The 19,088-nt window shown below is 44.4% G+C and overlaps 1 protein-coding gene across 8 annotated transcripts in view; it reads right to left on the bottom strand.

Annotated features, from left to right (window-relative positions):
- Nucleotides 1-19,088, bottom strand: part of QKI (QKI, KH domain containing RNA binding) — a 169,084-nt gene that overhangs the window by 109,059 nt on the left and 40,937 nt on the right. For all 8 annotated transcript variants that reach the window (XM_066616356.1, XM_066616310.1, XM_066616364.1 and 5 more), the window contains exon 2: nucleotides 3,130-3,272. In XM_066616356.1, the coding sequence (XP_066472453.1) occupies nucleotides 3,130-3,272 (143 nt within the window). The remainder of the gene's footprint in view (nucleotides 1-3,129; nucleotides 3,273-19,088) is intronic.

The raw sequence follows: 19,088 nt of genomic DNA, 5'->3' as shown, positions 1-19,088 counted from the left end.
GGCTTGGTGGGCAGAGCTGCAGCGTGAGCTTTTCACTCGCTCAAAAAAGCCCTCCTAACCGCCCTGAACCCCTTTCCAGTGTTTGTCACGTTTCATCTGGCCTCCCAGTCCAGAAGTAACTGGTGATGACATTATTGCTAGTTACTTCCAGTGGTACTTCAAATAGGTACACCATGTGAAGTGCTACAGCATGGAACAAACCTTCAGAAACAGTGGATTAAATTGGAATAGCTCAAACATTTTTGAACTCTGGTTCCTCATACTAAAGCTACACAACTTCAGTGCTGCAGGTAAACATGTAGAAATTCTTACATGCAGTCTTAAAAAAGAAAGCTGCTACCATATGCACATAACTACAATGGGATAATAATCCAACACGGACATTATAAAATAAATGGGGCAGGATCGCAGCAGTCATGAACAAAGAACTCACAAGCAGTCTAAGTGTGATCCAGGGCATGCACCCGAAAAAGTGAGGCCCACTAAGATTAGTAGGAATTCTTTCTAAGATATGAATAGGGTTACGTTTTGTGTAGGACTGAACTCGTTTCTTCTGAAAGTTATTCTTCTTGCACTGAGCTGCAGTTAGGCAGCGGTATGGGTGCTGTCACACCACACAAAACTTTTATGAGTCAATAAGGGTCTGCTGCTAGGAATATTCAAACAATTCATATTCCTTTTATTATCATAACCCTCCCTGGAACTCCCCCCCCCCCCGGAGTCTGCCTCACAGTTTGAGAATCACCATTTATTTATTGACAGTTTTTAAAGCAGCAGTGCTATTTAGTACTTTTGTGGCAAGAAGACATGTCCATTGTCATCATACTGGCCAACAGGGATAGTGTCATTGTACGATCTCCACAGTGCTACCCTCTTTCACTCATGAAATCTGCATATGCAGTTATCCCCCATTCTAGCTGTTAAAATCTACTTGCTTATGAAGGCTGCACCTATGAAAATCTTACTATCAAGTTAAGATTAAAAATAGCATGCAGGAGCAGAACGACCGCACTACTGGTGAATGTCTTATACCAACCCAGACCATTGATCCATTCTAGCTCAGCGCTATCTACTTACTCCACTTGTGGTTCTCCTCCTGATTTACAGATAATGACTTATACCCCCTTCCTCTATGCCACATTCCATGCTGCTGCTGAGGGTCCACCAACCACCAGAAAGTTGCCTCTGGACTTCAGTAGAGAGGAAGTAGGGAAACTAGCTATCCTGAGCACAATTTCCAAAAGCTATGCTCTGAATGCTACCCAATAGTTTAAAACTCTGACTTCCTTGTATCTCTGAAAAAAGTACTTGCACACCTGAGTGTGCATGTGTACTGTTCTACATTCATTGAAACTGGTGAATTTCACATTTGAATTAAAACAGGAAGCAGTAAGTTTTGAATATATATTCATATATCTAGAAATAATCTATAAAGCTGTTTTGTTTTTATCGATATCCTTTCAATATTTCTAATTCATAAAAATCCAATTCCTCTTGTGTAAAAAATAGGATTCTTAACATTTAAAATAATCAAGTAATAGTTTGTTTGAATACACAATTCTGTCAAGTAATGAATTAAATGTTCTTATGTACAACCATTCTTATTTACGACAGCTTCTTCTGCATTCTCTGCTGCTTCTTTACCTGTACACTTCTATCACTATCTGAAAGGTACACTTCAAAGAGGCTGGCCAGGTGCAGGGTGAGAGTGTACGAGAATGTGTGTGTGTGGGACCAGAAAGTAACACAGAACTACTATTTTAACACATTGTGATCCATAAAGCTCTCTTTAATTTGATTTCACTGAATAGAGTTATCTTTCAGAAAGAAAAAAGATCCTGCAATTGGAGGGGGGGGTCAGGACTGGAGGAGCCTTCCCGATCTTCCTATCCTATGAGGTTACTCTGACCTGGCTCTATCTTTTTGTTCCTAGCATTCACAGCAAGCTATTGAGAGTAAGTACATTCTACCTGGCAAAATTTTATCTCTATACAAGAAACTTTTCAAACACACAAGTATATAAGGTTGCAAGTAGCAAGGACCTTAAATCATGACTAAGGGAAATTGGGAGCCCAAGGACTCTCTGGAGCCCAGTTTAACATCTGCAAGAAGTAGAAAAAAAGGCAACAACCGAAGATCTTAGCAGACATCTTGTTCCTTCATTCTTTGGTCTCATGACCCCCATTACTTGTACCAAAAAAAGGTTAGCAGGGAAGAAGGTGGAAAGCAGCAACGTTAACTCTACCCTGCAGGAGCCCAAGTTTTCAATCCTCTTATTACAACTTTCAAGTCACAAGCTCCAAAAAGTTATAGTCTGATATCTGAAGATTTTTCCAGCCCCAACTCAAAATGAAGCATCAAAGCTAGACTTAAAGAGCAGCCCCAATAGTCTTTGGGTGTGTGGCCCCAGGGAGTGGTAGGGAAGCTTGCTTGTGGTGGGACTTCGCAAAGCCACCCCACCACTGCACCACAGGCAAGGATTCTGCAGCAGCTGTCTCACCTGCCTTTGGGCCTTCCGGTTCAGGTGGCGCCTGCATGGGACCAGTCCACCCCTCCACAGTGAGCCCTGGCAGAGCATGTGCGGCTTGGTCAGCCCCTGAGCTTGCAACTCCCCACCAGACTCCCCCTTCCTTGGAGGGGGAACATCAATCCGGGGCCATCTGTCATTCCGAGAACATGCATGTGAGCTTTTGTAGGGTCTCTTGTGCTATGCCTGGATGTCCACAGGCAATGGGTCAGCCAGAAAGAGCCACTGTCAGTCAAGAAGGTTGGTCAACTGCTCAAGCCTCTGCTTGTGTCCCCTAGTGCAGTCCATACCCTTGGCACCCACTTTGTGACACCATTGCATATATGGGGTAATTGGAGAAAAGCTCAGCCAAGTGATACTGTGAATTGATTGGCCATCTCATACTGCTGCGCAACTGCTTTCCTAACTCTAGTTTAGGCAAGAACAGCAGTAATACAACACCTACCAAAAAGCAGAAATTTGAAGTTTTGCACTAGCTACCAGATCCTGCCTCAGTTGCATTCTTGAATTCTTAAAATTTATACAAATGAGACCATATAAGGTGATAAATTAGATGCTATTACATGAGCAAGAAGACAGATTCATTAGAAATATGTACTTACATCTGGAAATTCTTTTACAGGCACATATAGTTTCTCTTGTAACTGTACAATAGGTCCCACAGCATCAGGCAACTCTGCACTTCTCTTCTCTGTACTACCATTTAATGTGTCGTTATACATGTCTTTCCGTACTCTGCTAATTTCTGTGGGAAGAAAATATATATTGTGTATTAAACTTATGCAATATTAAAAATTCTAAACACAATTACTTGCAACGATTACATAGAAATTTACTAATTCACTGCTGTTTCTAAGGACAGCTGCATTTTTTCTATTACAGAAGAATCAGAAACTGAATAGAAAAGCGCAACTTGTAAGTGTTCTGCTACTACCCGCTATGCTTCACGGATAGTCTTTTGACATTTAAAAAGATGTGACTAATCAAAACAATGACACATAACTGCATCAATATAAATATATCTCGACAAGGAAGTTTTCAGACAAACTAGAAGCTATTAATTACTAATTATAAAAAAGATGGAGAGATAAAAATGGACACTTTTTCATGAAATTCAAAGAATTACTGAGCACCATGACAAAACCAGAGAAAGTGGCATGTCAAGTTGTCTTAAATTATGTCCTGAAAGTTATGTAACTAATTGAAAAGTCACAGGCAAGCAACATCTTTTAGGACTGGTCAAAATGAAACCAACTCATGAGCAGCTATGGAACTACAGTTATGGTATCCAAAATTCATGCAAGCCCACTACGGGAATTAGGAGGTATTCTGGAGTACAAAGACATACAATTTCATCATGAGTGCACAGATAAGTGACTATTTACAAACCTACTCAACAAAAGCTAAGCCAAATTTAAAGATGTGTATTTTAGCTACTTGTAACCCAATGAAGGTGTTTCCTATGGACCAGGAATGGACAAACCACAGCTCGCAAGTCACATGTGGCTTTCTGACACATGATATGTGGCTCACTGAAATATGTTGACTGAGCTTTTTGCATAGCAATTAATATAAAGGGTAAATGAAAAATATACAAGTTTAATAAATATTGTCGCTCTCAATCATCTAAAGTTTATCATGGGTGTTTAGCCACCACTACTATAGGCATATGGGAACAAAACTGCCCAGGTAACCTCAGAAGCTTCAAACACAGGCATCTTATCTACTATACAAAATACAAACTAAGAACAGAAGAAAAACCCTGTAGAACCAGGTCAAAGGCCCATGTAGTTCATATTCAGTTTCCTCCGGTAACCACGTTAACTCTTATTCAGAACTTGTACCAATGAATCCAACAAGCTAATTATTCACTGTGTGAAGCACCCTATTATGCTGGGCACTGGCACTACTTTTGGGTGCATGACTACATGGATGAGACTACATGAGACTACATGGATGGGTCCCTTTCAGGGAGAAGGGCGGGATACAAATAAATTATTATTATTATTATTATTATTATTATTATTATTATTATTATGAGACATGTGAAGTTTCTAGAAAATTCAAGAAAGTCATGGAAATTCATTTTTCATGAATTTCAAGAAAATTGACATTGTGGGAAAAATTTAAATATATGCAATAGTTATTCTCCTACCAACCCTAAATATATTTATTGCTTCAGCAGTATAAAATGCATAATTCATAACTAAGCATATAAAATTGTACTACTCAAAATTTTAAAAGTATAAAGCCTTAGTTTTGTACATGCATAGTTGAAAATACACCCACAAGAGAGCTTCAAATTGCTGCATCCTATGCTACCCTTAGACTGGTTACAGTTTAGCTGTCACCCAATTGCCTTCTCCGTTCTGGGTACCAAAACCTCTCCTGACCATCTCCTTTTTATCCCCCAGCAAGGCAGGGCAATGTACATTCGTTTTCCAGTTTGTAGTGGAAAATGTGTCACAATAATTTGAAGTGAGGGTGAAAAGGTTGAGTGAGGCCAGGTCAAAAGGACAGCAGATGCAAGAGCATTAAACTCTTCACCAGGCAGAAGAAAGGTCACTGGAGGAAAGGAGGCAATAACCCACAAGGAAAGAAACACCCCATATACTCCTCTCATGAAAAATGGCAGCAACCTCTAGGTCAGGGGTGTCCAAACTTTTTGGCAGGAGGACCACATCATCCCTCTGACAGAGGGCCAGACAGAGGCCTGTCAGAGGCCAGGAAAACAGAATTAATTCACATTTAAAATTTGAATATACATAAATTTACATAAATGTATATATTAGAGAGGAAACTTATAGAATGAATGATGGTCTCTCGATAGCTCTAGACTTATAAAAGGCCTTGCACAAAACAAGGTTGGTCTTTCCTTCACTGCCACTTCTGCATCACATACATGAAACAGCAAACAGTGGAGCAAGCCCTTAGCCTGCAGTTGGTGCAAGAGGTCGAACAGTTGCCCTCGCACGGAGAGCAGTTGCAAAGGGCTAGCATGAGCTCCAGCAAGTCTCCAGAGAAGGGGTGCTCACACTTTTTTGGCTCGAGAGCTACTTTGAAACCCAGCAAGGCCCGGAGATCTACCAGAGTTTTTTTTACAATGTTCACGCCATCATAACATATAACATTTATGTGTACAATGTATGTTGGTGTACCTTGAGCCCCACTGAGTATAACAGGACTTACTCCTGAGTAGACATGCCTAGGATTAGGCTGTGAGGCTGCAATCCTAGCCACATTGAGTACAATGGGCCTTACTCCCGGCGTTTCCTCCCAGAGGCACCTGAAAGGGGGGGGTCGGCACTCCGCGATCTACTCATTTTGCTTCACGATCTACCGGTAGATCGCGATCCACCTATTGAGCACCCCCTGCTCCAGAGGCTCATTGGAGACAGGAGGCTCCCAGTGGGCTGGAATGGGGTTCCCCAAGGGCCACGAACTGCCCCTGGGCCAAGGTTTGGGCACTCCTGCTCTAGGTAGAAAAATGTATCTTGGATTTGAATGCTGCATGTTGTCTACAGTAATTGTTCTCCACTTCTACAGACTCTTACACAAATCTTCATATCAACATGTCCTGGCAATCTGAATAAAATCTTAAAAATATTTTTATTTATTTCAAAATAAAAAAATTTCATCAGAATTGTTTACAAAGCTCCCCCAAATTTCCAGTTTTTGAATTGGAACAATTTGAAATTGCCCTGAGGGAAGAACCAGTTATCCCCCTAAATTGTTCTGGTTTTTTCCTGGGCCTTCACATCTAATGTGGAGTCCATCCTTGGATCACACATTCTATTCTACCCATTGCAGAATACTACTATCTTTGAGAAAAATACAGTTTTTCTTTTCCCATCTGAAAAAAAAAAATGTAAGCTGTTCTTCAGCATACAGAACCTAAGATGGACTCTGAACAAGAAAAAAATATATATACTGGTCGTGTCTTGTTATCCACTGGGGTTCTGTTCCAGAATGCCTAGTGGATAAAAAAAAAAATCAGTGGATAAAAAAAACAGTGTAAAAATAGATTTAAAGACCCACTTCCTTGTTTCTTACCCCTCCATTGCTCCTTATGTAATACGGCCATGCCTCAGTAATTGCAAGGGTTTGATTCTGGAACTCCCTGCTAATACCATAAAATGTGTTAAATAAAAACTATATCAGAATGCCAATGCAAGGAAGGGCACCAGGATGCATGTCTCTTGTTATCTGGTGTGCTCCCTGGGGCATTTGGTGTGCCGCTGTGAGATACAGGAAGCTGGACTAGATGGGCCTATGGTCTGATCCAGTGGGGCTGTTCTTATGTTCTTAAGAAGTGCGTGCCTTTACAATTGTGTTTTAAAAACAGCTTTTCTTACTGTTGTAGAGAGGCAGCCAGCAATTAGAAATGCAAAGGACCCCTGCCTTTTCCTGGCTCAGCTGAAGAATGGAACAATCACTTGCATGACTGTCTCTCTACAACAGTAAGAAAAGCAGTTTTTTGGTTTGTTTTTTTAAACTTAGCAAGCACCTGACTCCACACAAACCTCAAGCCAGGAGACTGACGACGCTGCTTGGCTCGCCTGCTGCTTCCTCCTCCTCACTGCTCCTGGGCACTGCAGTCCCTGCCCCCTCAGGTTCCCTGGTCTCCTCAGCTCTGACTTCCTCCTCCTCCTGCCCCCACTAGCTTTTGCAAGGACAGGAAAGAGGAGCCAAGGAGCAGGCGCCTAGAGCGCGGTCCCATGCGTGCCTACTCAAAAGTCCCATTATTGTCAATGGAACTTACTCCCAAGAAAGCATTGTAGCTTGAAGATGGGGAGAGAGACAGGAGGGTTGCTTCTTCATGCAGAGTCTGCCAGCTCTGTATCTGCTTCTTCCGAGAGTCCTGGAACGCGAGGGAGGAGAGCAGCCCCACACACTGCCACCCTCCCTCCCTCCCCCACTCCTGCACTGTCTGCTTCTCTCTGCCCTTCAGCCCCAGTTCCTCTCTTCCCTCTACCCACCTTCACTCTGTTGAACTGTTCTCCCCCTTCTCCTCCCTTCTCTTCTCCCTTTCCCACTTTCTCTTCCCTGCTATTTACAAGCCACAGGATCAGAGAAACGGACCATGAAACTGATAAGAGCAGTAGACAGAATTTCCATTCGCACATCCCCCCAAGTCAGAGAGCAGAGCTGAACCAGCTCCCCAGAATCATCCCACTTCTTTAAGGATGAAACCCCCCTGACAGCCTTGACCCTGCTGTAAATCAAAAGGAAGAAACAGCCCTCAGACCAGGTGAGGGTGGACTTGTTCCAGCTGCAGGATGCACCTTTCCTGAAAGTGGAAACACTCCCATCAAATGTCTCAGAAGCTACAATTTAGTGCACCATTACTTAAGAACAACACCCAGGGGAAGCAATGGGTTTGCTTCTGAATAAATAGGGTAGCAACTATGTGCAGCTACACTTGGTGACAGTCATTCGCTGTTGCTGGTCTCTGCTGTGAATTGAATTGCACACTGTTACGTGCTACAATTGGTATGTTCTATCTAGAGCAGGGGTGTCAAACTCATGTCATACAGAGTACTGAAAAGCATTTATGATGCCTGCTGAGGGCCAGAGGTGATTTCATCACACAGGAACTGATGTCATTAAACAGGTCAAAACCAGAAATGAACACTGTTCTCATGTAGGAACTCATTAGCTGCTAATGACAGGAGAGAAAATACACAAATCTTGATCATATTTCAAGATATGGGAGAGCCCAATTATCATGTGGGCAACCCTTTCAAGTAGTGTAACCTCAGCACTGCTCAGCAGCTGAGAGCCATAGGGTCAGATAAAAAGCTTCTGCGGGCTGCAACTGGTCCCCGGGCCTTATGTTTGACACCCCTGATCTAGAGCTTCTGGTTTAACACACCAGACACCTTACAGGTGGATTTGATTCATGGTTCTCCTGCAGTGGTTCCCAACCTTTTTCCCTTGGCAGCCTATTCCCATAAATTGTACCCTTCATATTAGCAAAATGTTTGAAATTGATAATATAAGCCCTCATCTCCTTTCTATGAAAACCAATACTTCATGTATTCATCACAATGTTTTCTCTTTTTATCTGTTTGAAGAACAGAAGACTATGCCTTTGCACTGCTTTGCACCAGAAGTGTCCTGAGAAATTCTGGGTAATCAATCACTTTCCATATTATGTTTCAGCTTTTTTACTGTACTGGTTTTCAATCACTGGTTTAAACATGAATTGGTCACCAAAGATTAGCTATTGGTGGAGCTTTCACAGTCAACTAACTACCTACCTTTCTGCCTTGCTGGCCCTGCAAGGCATTCTGGAGCACTGCGATTATTCCATTCTCTTTCAAGTACCCCTAAAGGTCTAATCAAGTGCCCCTGGGGGTACATGGACCCCAGGTTGGAAACCACTATTCTATTAGTTTGTTGTTTACAGTGCAGTTACTCTTTGATAGTCTTTACAAAAAGATGGTGAAGACCAAAATTTAAAAGTTAATGAATAAAAATTTATCTTATGATCTTTTTACTACATTTTTAATAAATTACAGACTGTTAGTTCTTAGGTAACAATTACTGGTAGGTTTTTTTTTCAGGATCTGGCCTCAGGTAAAAGCAGACAAATCTATAGTCAGAGGACCCCCCCCCCCAAGTTTATGACCCCGACTTATCCAAGGGTCATAGAAAATTCCATGATTCTTGCCTCGAAACCTGCCCTCGGTTTCTGTGAGATCAGCTTATGGGCAAGTAGCTGTGGTAGATTTAAATGAAGAAAATTTAATATAACAAAGTCACATCTTTTTTAAATTTATAACTCAAATGACAAATTTACTTCAAGAGAGGTATGGCATGGTGTGTAGAACTGCTTCCCCAAGCCTTTCCTAGCTCCTTCCTTCTGTCAAGAGGGAGCCTTTGTCCAAACCTCCGCACCAAGCCAGCCTAATCATAGGCTGCTAAGGATTTAAACTCCTGCCTTCATTCTGCACATGCCCCCTTCCCGACCCCTACCCCCTCATTATTTGGCATCCCCTTCACTGCAGGAGTAGTGACACCATTTTCTAGATTGTAGAGCTTCTCTGGAAGTCCTTGAGTGGCTCCCTTTGCTTGAGGATGATTTGCCTGTGATGAGCAGGCAGGCAAACAAGGGAAGCTCTGGGGTTGAAGCTACGAGGGGGCAAACCCTGTCCCATGGGCCATTTGCGGCCGTCAGGGACCCCCAATTCAGTCCACATGGAGCCCCCAGTCTCCAATGAACCTCTGGCCTGTCAGAGACTGTTGGAGCCCCCACTGGCCCACGACTGCTAGTTGTGATCGCCAGACATGAGCAGCAGGCCAAGTTGGAGCAAGGCCTTTTATAGTCTCCATGTATTCTCTGCTTTTCCCTGGGCATTATTTAAAAAAAAAAAACCCATTGCCCCTAAACATTATTTTAACCCCCCCCCCCCATTGCCCCTGAATAACTTATGTCTCCATGTGTTTCTGGCTTGGTCTGTATGTTTCCACTGTACGGCAAACAGATTATAGTTCTCATGTGGTTCTACATGCCTATGGATCTAGATCTGGCCTATGGGCTGCGAGACCCCTGATCAGGCAAATCACTATTTATGAGTCTGGGTTTTGAGGAAGCTCTTCAAGATGCATCACTATCCTAAATTTAGAGGTTAACTACACATTACCTCTGTAAGTTTGGGTTTTACTTTTACCTCTATTTAGCAACGAGCAATGGCTGCAGCACCAAGGTAAACTGTATTTATCCCTTACCTCAGCACCATCCTCTAGTCCAGCGGTTTTCAACCGATGTGCTGTGGCAAGCTGCCTCAGGTGTGCCATGGGGCCAAGGAGACAGGCAGCAGCTGCATACGTGGGAGAAACAGCCGCTTGGAGCCTCAGGCAGCAGGAGAAAAAGAAGCAGCCTGCGAAGGGACTTCAAAGCTCCTGCTGTTGCTGGTGCTTGACCCGTGCACTGATTGGGCAGCCGGGCAGCCAGAGAAGCCTCGAAGAGCTACGGCTGGCTGGTGGCAGCAAGAGAGTGAGCAGCAAGCCAGAAGGTGGGTATGGAGCCCACTAAGCAGCTGGCTAAAAAGGATCCTTGAGTGATCCTTTTCCTTATCTGCAATGGCTTTGACATTAAGGGCGTTGGGTCACAATCCTATCCACACTTACCTAGGAGTAAGCCCCACTGACTATAATGGGGCTTACTTCTGAGTAGATGTACAGAGGCTTGGGTTCTTGGTTGCACCCTTTTTCAATGAGCAGGCAAATGATGCTTTTCTCTTCTCCCCCACCCCACCTCCTTCCCTCCTGCACACACATTCCCCCATCATAAATGCAGTTGACCCCTCTCTTACTGTCCCTCCCTCCTTCTTCCCCACTTACCAAAGTCCAGAATCAGTTGTATCACATTCTCTCTCTCTCCTCCCCCCACCCAGTGAATCTTGCACTTGTTTCAGTCACATCTCCTCACTGCCCCTCAACCCACATTTCTCCAGTATGTGCTTAGTCTCGCCTCTCTCTGTCAACACTTCCTGGCATATCAAAGCATACCAATTGATAACAATTTGATCACCTACTTCAAAACATTTTTGAAGTCATTTGTGATTTTCCTGCAGAGCTTAGATTGTAATGAATTATATACCTGTGGGTTTGGAGACTGAATAGAAGGTATCAAATTTTATAAAGATAGATATTATTATTATGTATGTTTGTAAGCCTGTAGTAGAGATAAGTGGAAGTCTTTTAAAATTCTGTGTTATTATTTTCATTACAATGTTGAACTAAGTTCTTAACAAAAAAAAACAACATTGTTCCTCCTTTCCAGAAACCACATATATTTCCCTCTCCAAGCTTCTTGTGAATTTCTTTAATTGTCAAAATTGATTTAAAAGTATTAGTTATATTAATTAATTAATTAATTAAAATAATAATAATAATAATAATAATAATAATAATAATAATAATAATAATAATAAAAACTTTATTTGTATCCTGCCCTTCTCCCTAAAAGGGACCCAGGGCGGCTAATTTTACAAATTGTAAAACAATAATGTAATTAAAAACTAGTAGTGTGCCTTGACAACTTTAGCACCTTATCAGTGTGCCATGAGCTGAAAAAGGTTGAAAATGGCTGCTCTAGTCAAAAACTGTGCCCTCAAAACAGTTAATCCTTAGATTAATTTGGGAGAGATCAAGGGCAGCCATTCTTCAGACATCTCTCACAATGTCTCTCCCCCCAACTCATACATGTTCTTAAATCACATCTTCTCCAATCTCCTCCCCCAATGTTCATCCAATCTGCTACCAGCTCCTTCAGTGTCCTCCCTCACAGCTCATTCAGTTTCTTCCCCTCTCCAAAGGTCAATTTGCTCCACTTATATCTCTCACCCCACATTTCCTTACTCCCCCATCTGCCCACTCGAGTAGCAGCTCACTCTTTCCTCCTCTAACCAGTTCTCACCTATAGGATGCTGCACAATTGTACATGTCTACTTGAAAATAAGTCACACTAGTTCAGTAGGGCACAGAATTGCTTTCCTATTCTCTTCTTAAGTTTAACTTCTCTTCTTAAGTTTAAACTTCTTAAGTTTCTTCTATCTCCCTTCAATCAAGGCAGAAGCATTATGACACGAAAATGCATCTGGCAAGGAAGTATGCAGCACTACCCCCTTGCAACTACCCAGCACTCCAAACCCCAAAGTGAATTGCAATGATGCAAAACACATAATGTGTCACCTCCCCACTCACTTACTTCCAGGTTTGGAGGTATGTGCAGACAGAGGCAGGTTGGTTTTTTTCTTTTTTCTTTTTTAGCAAACTTTCTCCTTTATCCCGTAACAGGCATTGATTTCCATGGGTGCTTAGGTGGCACTTTCTGCAACAGTACCTGCACATATGCCATGCTGGAATGAAACTGAAGCCTCCCCTGCAGGGAGCTGGCCCTCTTCACTGGCATATCGCTGCAGACAGGCAGAGACACCTCAAAGAACTGCCCCCCTTCCTTATGGGAGGACAAAGATGTACACTTTCTCCCGCCCCCTTTCACTAAAAATAACCTGCCTCTTAAAGGCCTCTTTGCGCACGCCCCCCCCCCCGCCCCATAACACTGATTTCCATTCCTCATCCACTATGATACTTTTTTACTTAGGAACCAAAATAAAGATTTAATGTAACTTAAAAAAAACTGCAAACTCCTGAGTACACAATCTACTTCTCCCACCAGTCTCTACAAGTGAGCCTTAGAAACAGCTGTGGGCAAAGCTGGCCTCTTTCCCCCTTCATCTTTGTCATCACATCACCATCACCCTAGCCACTCTCTCAAACACCCAGTTGCCTCTGACCACCCCAACCTGTTCTCTCTCCCCCACAGGAGGGACACAGACAGTAGGTGAAATGGTTGCAAGGAAGGTCGACTAGAGGCTTCCCAGCAGCCTTCTGGTTCAAGCAAGTCGTATTGCTCCTTTTGCAGTGAAGTAGGAGGTGGAAGATTTGCCAGCCCCACGTCTATATTTCTAGTAGTCTGCTGTGTTCACCCATTGCCTGGAACATGCCTAAAGGTGAGTGGCACCAAACAGGATGGTTTTGCTGCTCTTTTCTTTCTTCCCCCCTCCCTTCCTTCCAAAGAGCACAAGGGGACATAAGAGTAGCCTACTGGAGCTTGAACTGTTAATGTTTGGCAGTTCTCCATGCCTCAAAAGACCCAGCTGGCTACGATAGCACCATTATTTGTCCTTGAGCAGGTAAGTTCAGTTCCCCCCCCCCCAGAGTCATTCTGTTTCCCTGCTGTCAACTGAGACACCTTACCCATTGGGCGAGCACTCACATGTATATGAACCCAGGGTTACCCTGTGATCCTGACCCCCTTTTCCCTGCTACAGGACCTTTCCCTTCTCCCCCCCCCCTTAGTGTAGTCCCTTTCAGTTTGGGACTGTGCTGCTCCCCTTTAAGGTGAAGGTAGCACATTCTGAAAGCAAACAAGCTACAGCCAGAGCTGGCCTACAGGGCTCACTCCTGCTGAGCAGTGTCCAACTTCTTAAAGTGGTAGCATAGTGCCTGTTTTCACTCAGGCTCCTTAAAGATACCAAAGCACTCTCTTCTCTCCCTCCCAGCAGGCTCTAGCTACTAGCAACCACCCTCCACCAGCCACTTTCCTTAAAGGACAAGTGGGATTGCTGCTGCTCTGCTCTTCAAGAGCATTATAGGGTTCATTTCATAATTTACAGGGGGTACTTCCTCCTCCAGGGGTGGGAAAATTTGTGCCCCCCCTGGAGTAGCGCCTGGAGCAGGTGCCCATCAGACGCAGCCCCACATACATCTCTAAGACAATACACTTTTGACCACTGCAAGCTGTTCAGACCTTCTACCTGACTTCAGCTCACCAGCACAGCTGAGCAGGAGAAACAGAGCCAGATAAACAGGGTGCTCTACCCCCCCCCCCAATCCATGAGTGTGGCTATCCCCTGAGAAAGAGACTGGTTAGTGGTTAATAATGTGCTGGGTGGGGGCCTAGGGCAAGACACTCAGTGAGTTTCCCCATTTGATTACTTTCTAATCCCAGAGAGGGGATGGCAAGTGTGCACATACACATAGGTTTTGCTACAAAACCCACTTGCTAGCTTCATTTACCTAACCTCTTCCCTGCCTGTTTTTTTCTCTTCAAAATCCGTGCCTCATCTCTATCCTACCTTTCCTCCCCTCCATCCCATTTTACTCTTCAAAATCATTTGATCATATCCAGATTTTCCTCACTCATCCTCCAAATTTCACAATCTCACATCTCACAAGGCCTCTTCGCCTGCCTGTTACAGTGCAAGTTAAGATTGTGCTATAAGTTTCCAGGTCAGGTAATTACTTACATTTACGTAAATACACACATGGTAGTTTGCTACCCAGCTTTAATACTTTACTCTTCATATTTAATCCTAGGTAATTAAGGAATACTTGGAAACAGCTGAACAATTGTCAAAGATCATTCACAACCCTTCAACATGAGGTTGCTTCACACTAAAGTATCTGACTTGGAGCATATAATTTTTAAAAGCAACATATGCTGAACTGTTACCAAGAGCCTTTAAGATTCCCAACAGGAAATTTGGGAACAGGAAGATTCCCAACAGATTACATCTTAAAACAAAATCCACTACTTCCGCCAAACTTTAAAAAACTTCTTTTCAGTGTGAAGCAGCAGTTTCCAAACTATGAGTTGTGGCTCTACAGACATCACCTCTGGGCCTCAGCAGACATCATGAAACCTATTTGGCCCACTGTATGAAACTAGTTTGACACCCCTGATGTATAGGATTATAGCCCTAATGGAAGCCACCGCCAATGGCCCAGTAGGTCAATGGAGGCACCAATGGAAAAAGTTGGGAATCACTAGTGTAAAGAACATAAGAACAGCCCCACTGTTCAGCCACAGGCCCACCTAGTTCAGCTTCCTGTATCTCACAGCAGCCCACCAAATGCCACAGGGAGCACACCAGATAACAAGAGACCTCATCCTGGTGCCCTCCCTTGCATCTGGCATTCGGACATAGCCCATTTCTAAAATCAGGAGGTTGCACATACACATCACGGCTTGTAACCTGTAATGGATTTATCTTCCAGAAACTTGTCCAATCCACTTTTAAAGGCATCCAGGCCAGATGCCGTCATCACACCCTGTGGCAAGGAGTTCCACAGACCAACCATATGCTGAGTAAAGAAATATTTTCTTTTGTCTGTCCTAACTCTCCCAACACTCAATTTGAGTTGATGTCTCCTGGTTCTGGTGTTATGTGAGAGTGTGAAGAGCATCTCTCTATCCACTTTATCCTTCCCCTGCATAATTTTGTATGTCTCAATCATGTCCCCCCTCAAGCGTCTCTTTTCTAGGCTGAAGAGGCCCAAACGCTGTAGCCTTTCCTCATAAGGAAGGTGCCCCAGCCCCGTAATCATCTTAGTCGCTCTCTTTTGCACCTTTTCCATTTCCATTATGTCCTTTTTGAGAGGTGGCGACCAGAACTGGACACAAGACTCCAGGTGTGGCCTTACCATCGATTTGTACAACAGCTTTATAATATTAGCTGTTTTGTTCTCAATACCTTTTCTAATGATCCCAAGCATAGAATTGGCCTTCTTCACTGCCGCCGCACATTGGTTCGGCACTTTTATCGACCTGTCCACCATCACCCCAAGATCTCTCTCCTGATCTATCACAGACAGCTCAGAACCAATCAGCCTATATGTGAAGTTTTGATTTTTTGCCCCAATGTGCACGACTTTACACTTACTTACATTGAAACGCATCTGCCATTTTGCTGCCCATTCTGCCAGTTTGGAGAGATCCTTCTGGAGCTCCTCACAATCACTTCTGGTCTTCACCACTCAGAAAAGTTTGGTGTCGTCTGCAAACTTAGCCACCTCACTGCTCACCCCTGTCTCCAGGTCATTTATGAAGAGGTTGAAAAACACCGGTCCCAGGACAGATCCTTGGGGCACACCGCTTTTCACCTCTCTCCATTGTGAAAATTGCCTGTTGACACCCACTCTGTTTCCTGGTCTTCAACCAAGTCTCAATCCACGAGAGGACCTGCCCTCTAATTCCCTGATTGGAGTTTTTTCAGTAGCCTTTGGTGAGGGACCGTGTCGAAAACCTTCTGAAAGTCCAGATATATAATGTCCACGGGTTCTCCTGCATCCACATGCCTGTTGACCTATTCAAAGAATTCTAAAAGGTTGGTGAGGCAAGACTTACCCGTACAGAAGCCATGCTGATTCTCCCTCAGCAAGGCTTGTTCGTCTATGTGATCTGAGATTCTATCTTTGATGAGGCATTCCACCATCTTACCCGGTATAGATGTTAGGCTGACCGGCCTATAGTTTCCCGGGTCCCCCCTCTTTCCCTTTTTAAAGATCGGTGTGACATTTGCTATCCTCCAATCCTCTGGCACCTTGGCTGTTTTGAGGGACAAGTTGCATATTTTAGTCAAGAGATCAGTAACTTCATTCTTCAATTCCTTAATAACTCTTGGGTGGATGCCATCCGGACCCGGTGACTTATTGATCTTTAATTTATCAATTAGGTCTGAAACATCTTCTCTTTTAACCTCTATCTGGACAAACCATGATGAATGACTGGCTGTTAAGGTCAACCAATACAAATACAGTTGGTCCTCCCTATCTGCACATTCGACACCAGAGGATTTGACTCACCATGGGTATTGACCCACATCTAGAGGGTCTCATGAGACCTCCCAGATGCAACTAAAGTGCCTTCCGGTAGCATCCAGTAGGTGCTATGAGGCATGGGGAGGTCGCATGTGGCCTCTAGTCTTTAATGAGGCACTTTTTTCCGCAAACCAAAGTGCCTCTCAGAAGCCTCTAGCAGGCCTTCTGAGGCACAGAGACGTGGCCTCCCCACTCCTCAGAATACCTCCCAGATGCAACAGGAAGGCACTTCCAGTCACATCTGGAGGTTCTCTGAGGGCCCTACCCTTGCAGATTTGAATATCCACAGATTTCTGTATCTGCTGGGCATCCCAGAATGGCTCTCCAAAAGGTAACAAAGGGTCCACTATATGGTGCAACAAATGGCATTATGGGCTCTGTATGGGGAGTCAAGAATTGGTACATCTGCACAGGTCACGACCCTAGCTTCAGAAAATTCTCACCATGATCTTATACGGGTTCACCTGAGTGACTTTATTTGCAGACAGTGTTTCCACCCAGTTTACAGAGTTTTCCCCCCTCCCACTGCAGTCCTATGAGTTGCCTCCTTCCCAATTCAGAAGAAGCTTTGAGGTAAAGATCTCCCAAATAAATATTTTGCTCACACAAATTGAATACAACCCATATGGTTTGTGTTAACCTCCAATTGCCACCTAATGCATCCCCACATATTAACAGGTAGCTAAGCCTTTTTCCAAAGAATGCAAAACATAGGTGAGCTGCTATTTCTCCTGGCAGAGTAAAGCAAGGTAACAGCAACAGCCTGAACAACTAAAATACAGCAGTGGAGCTGACGTATTATTCACTTTGCCTCCACAGCTGTCAGGAAGAACCAGAGCAAAATCATCATCAATTTGTTTTGCTGTTAGCCACTAAACCTAGGATTCCCAACCCATGGTCTGTAGACCACAGGTGGTCCGCAGGACCCTGCCAGGTGGTCCACGACATCTCTGCAAGAAAAGGGGGGAAACGCTCCAGAAAGAAAAAAAGCTTCTGTAGCACGGGCAGCCAATCACAGCATATCAGAGTATTCCATTTCTCCCCTCTCCTGCATGCACACTGCCTCCAACTCCCTTTCTCTCTGTGTGTGAGAGTGCCCAGACAAGCAAGAAGGTGAAGCATACAGGCGCATTGTAAGGTGCACACATTTGTGCAGCCTTGTGGTGTGGCTGCATCCAGAGGAGAGCTGCCCTGCCTCCCACTGCCTCCATTCCTCAACACCGAGTCTTCAGCTGAGCCCTGCAGCCTGGTTTCTCAGGAGTCGGGTCAGGACTCCAGCCAGCCTGGGAAGACCCTTTTGCAGGGGGAGGGGGCTTGAGGAGGAGGAGGAGTGGGCTTGCCAGTTGGCAGGATTGGGCCCTCCAGATGTGCTCTTCTAGCTCCCAGGGGTGGAGCAAAGTATCCAAGTAACAAGGTCTTTGTGCCCCTTTGGGAGGGGAGAATGGACAGCACCTCTGCTGGCCTGCTGCAAGCTGCCCAGTAGCCAGGTGCAGCAGGTGTGACTCGACTCCTGCCTCTTCCTCCTCACATGAACAGCAGCAGTAGCTTTGTACACAGGGGAGCCCTCCCCCCTGCATTTGGCCACCCATCTTTCCCACCGAACTGGCACAGAACGTAGGCTGCAAGATACACCTTCCAGGTACCCCCTTTCTTTTTAAAAAATGACTTCCTTTCTGAAAGTCATTTAGACAGAACTGGGCGACCCTTTTAGCCCACTGCACAGCTGGGGGGCTAGGACTAAGGCAGTGCCAGTGGGGAAGTTCAGCTGGGCAGTTCACCCATACCCTCAGATTGCAGTCCTATACACATTTACCTGGGAGTAAGCCCCATTGACTACAATGGAACTTACTTCTGTGTAGACATGCCTAGGATTGGACTCCTATCCTCTGGCTGTGACGGACTTTTCCTCCAGAAATTTCTCCAGTTCCCTTTTAAAGGCATCTAGGACAGACACCATCACCACATCCTGCAGCAAGGAGTTCCACAGAATAATGGCAGAGGGGAGAGCAGGCAGTTTTGTGGCTGCAGCCCACTTGTGGGCTCACTCATACTCTCCTAGCCCCAATCAAAGTAGTCCATAGCTAGAGTATGATAGCAATTAGAACAGGAAATGAAGATAGATTTTTTTTTGTTTGTTTCCTAAAGACCTTGCAGAGCACATCAAAATGGCATTTCTTCCTGAGACCACACGGAGCAGCCATTCTGAGATGACTTTGAGTTAATGCTTCCTACACACATCTCTTCTCCTTCAGGACTGACCTGGCTAAATCATGCTGAATGCTTTCCTAAGGGCTCTGGACTCTCATAAATTTGGGTGGTGTGGACAGGGGGGAGAAGGGCCAGGACTGCATTACAAAAGGAACTGTGGAGTGGTGTGCATGCGCAT

This window comes from Tiliqua scincoides, chromosome 1 (assembly GCF_035046505.1).
Source record: "Tiliqua scincoides isolate rTilSci1 chromosome 1, rTilSci1.hap2, whole genome shotgun sequence".
NCBI lineage: Eukaryota > Metazoa > Chordata > Lepidosauria > Squamata > Scincidae > Tiliqua > Tiliqua scincoides.
This window is presented reverse-complemented; position numbering and strand designations above follow the sequence as displayed.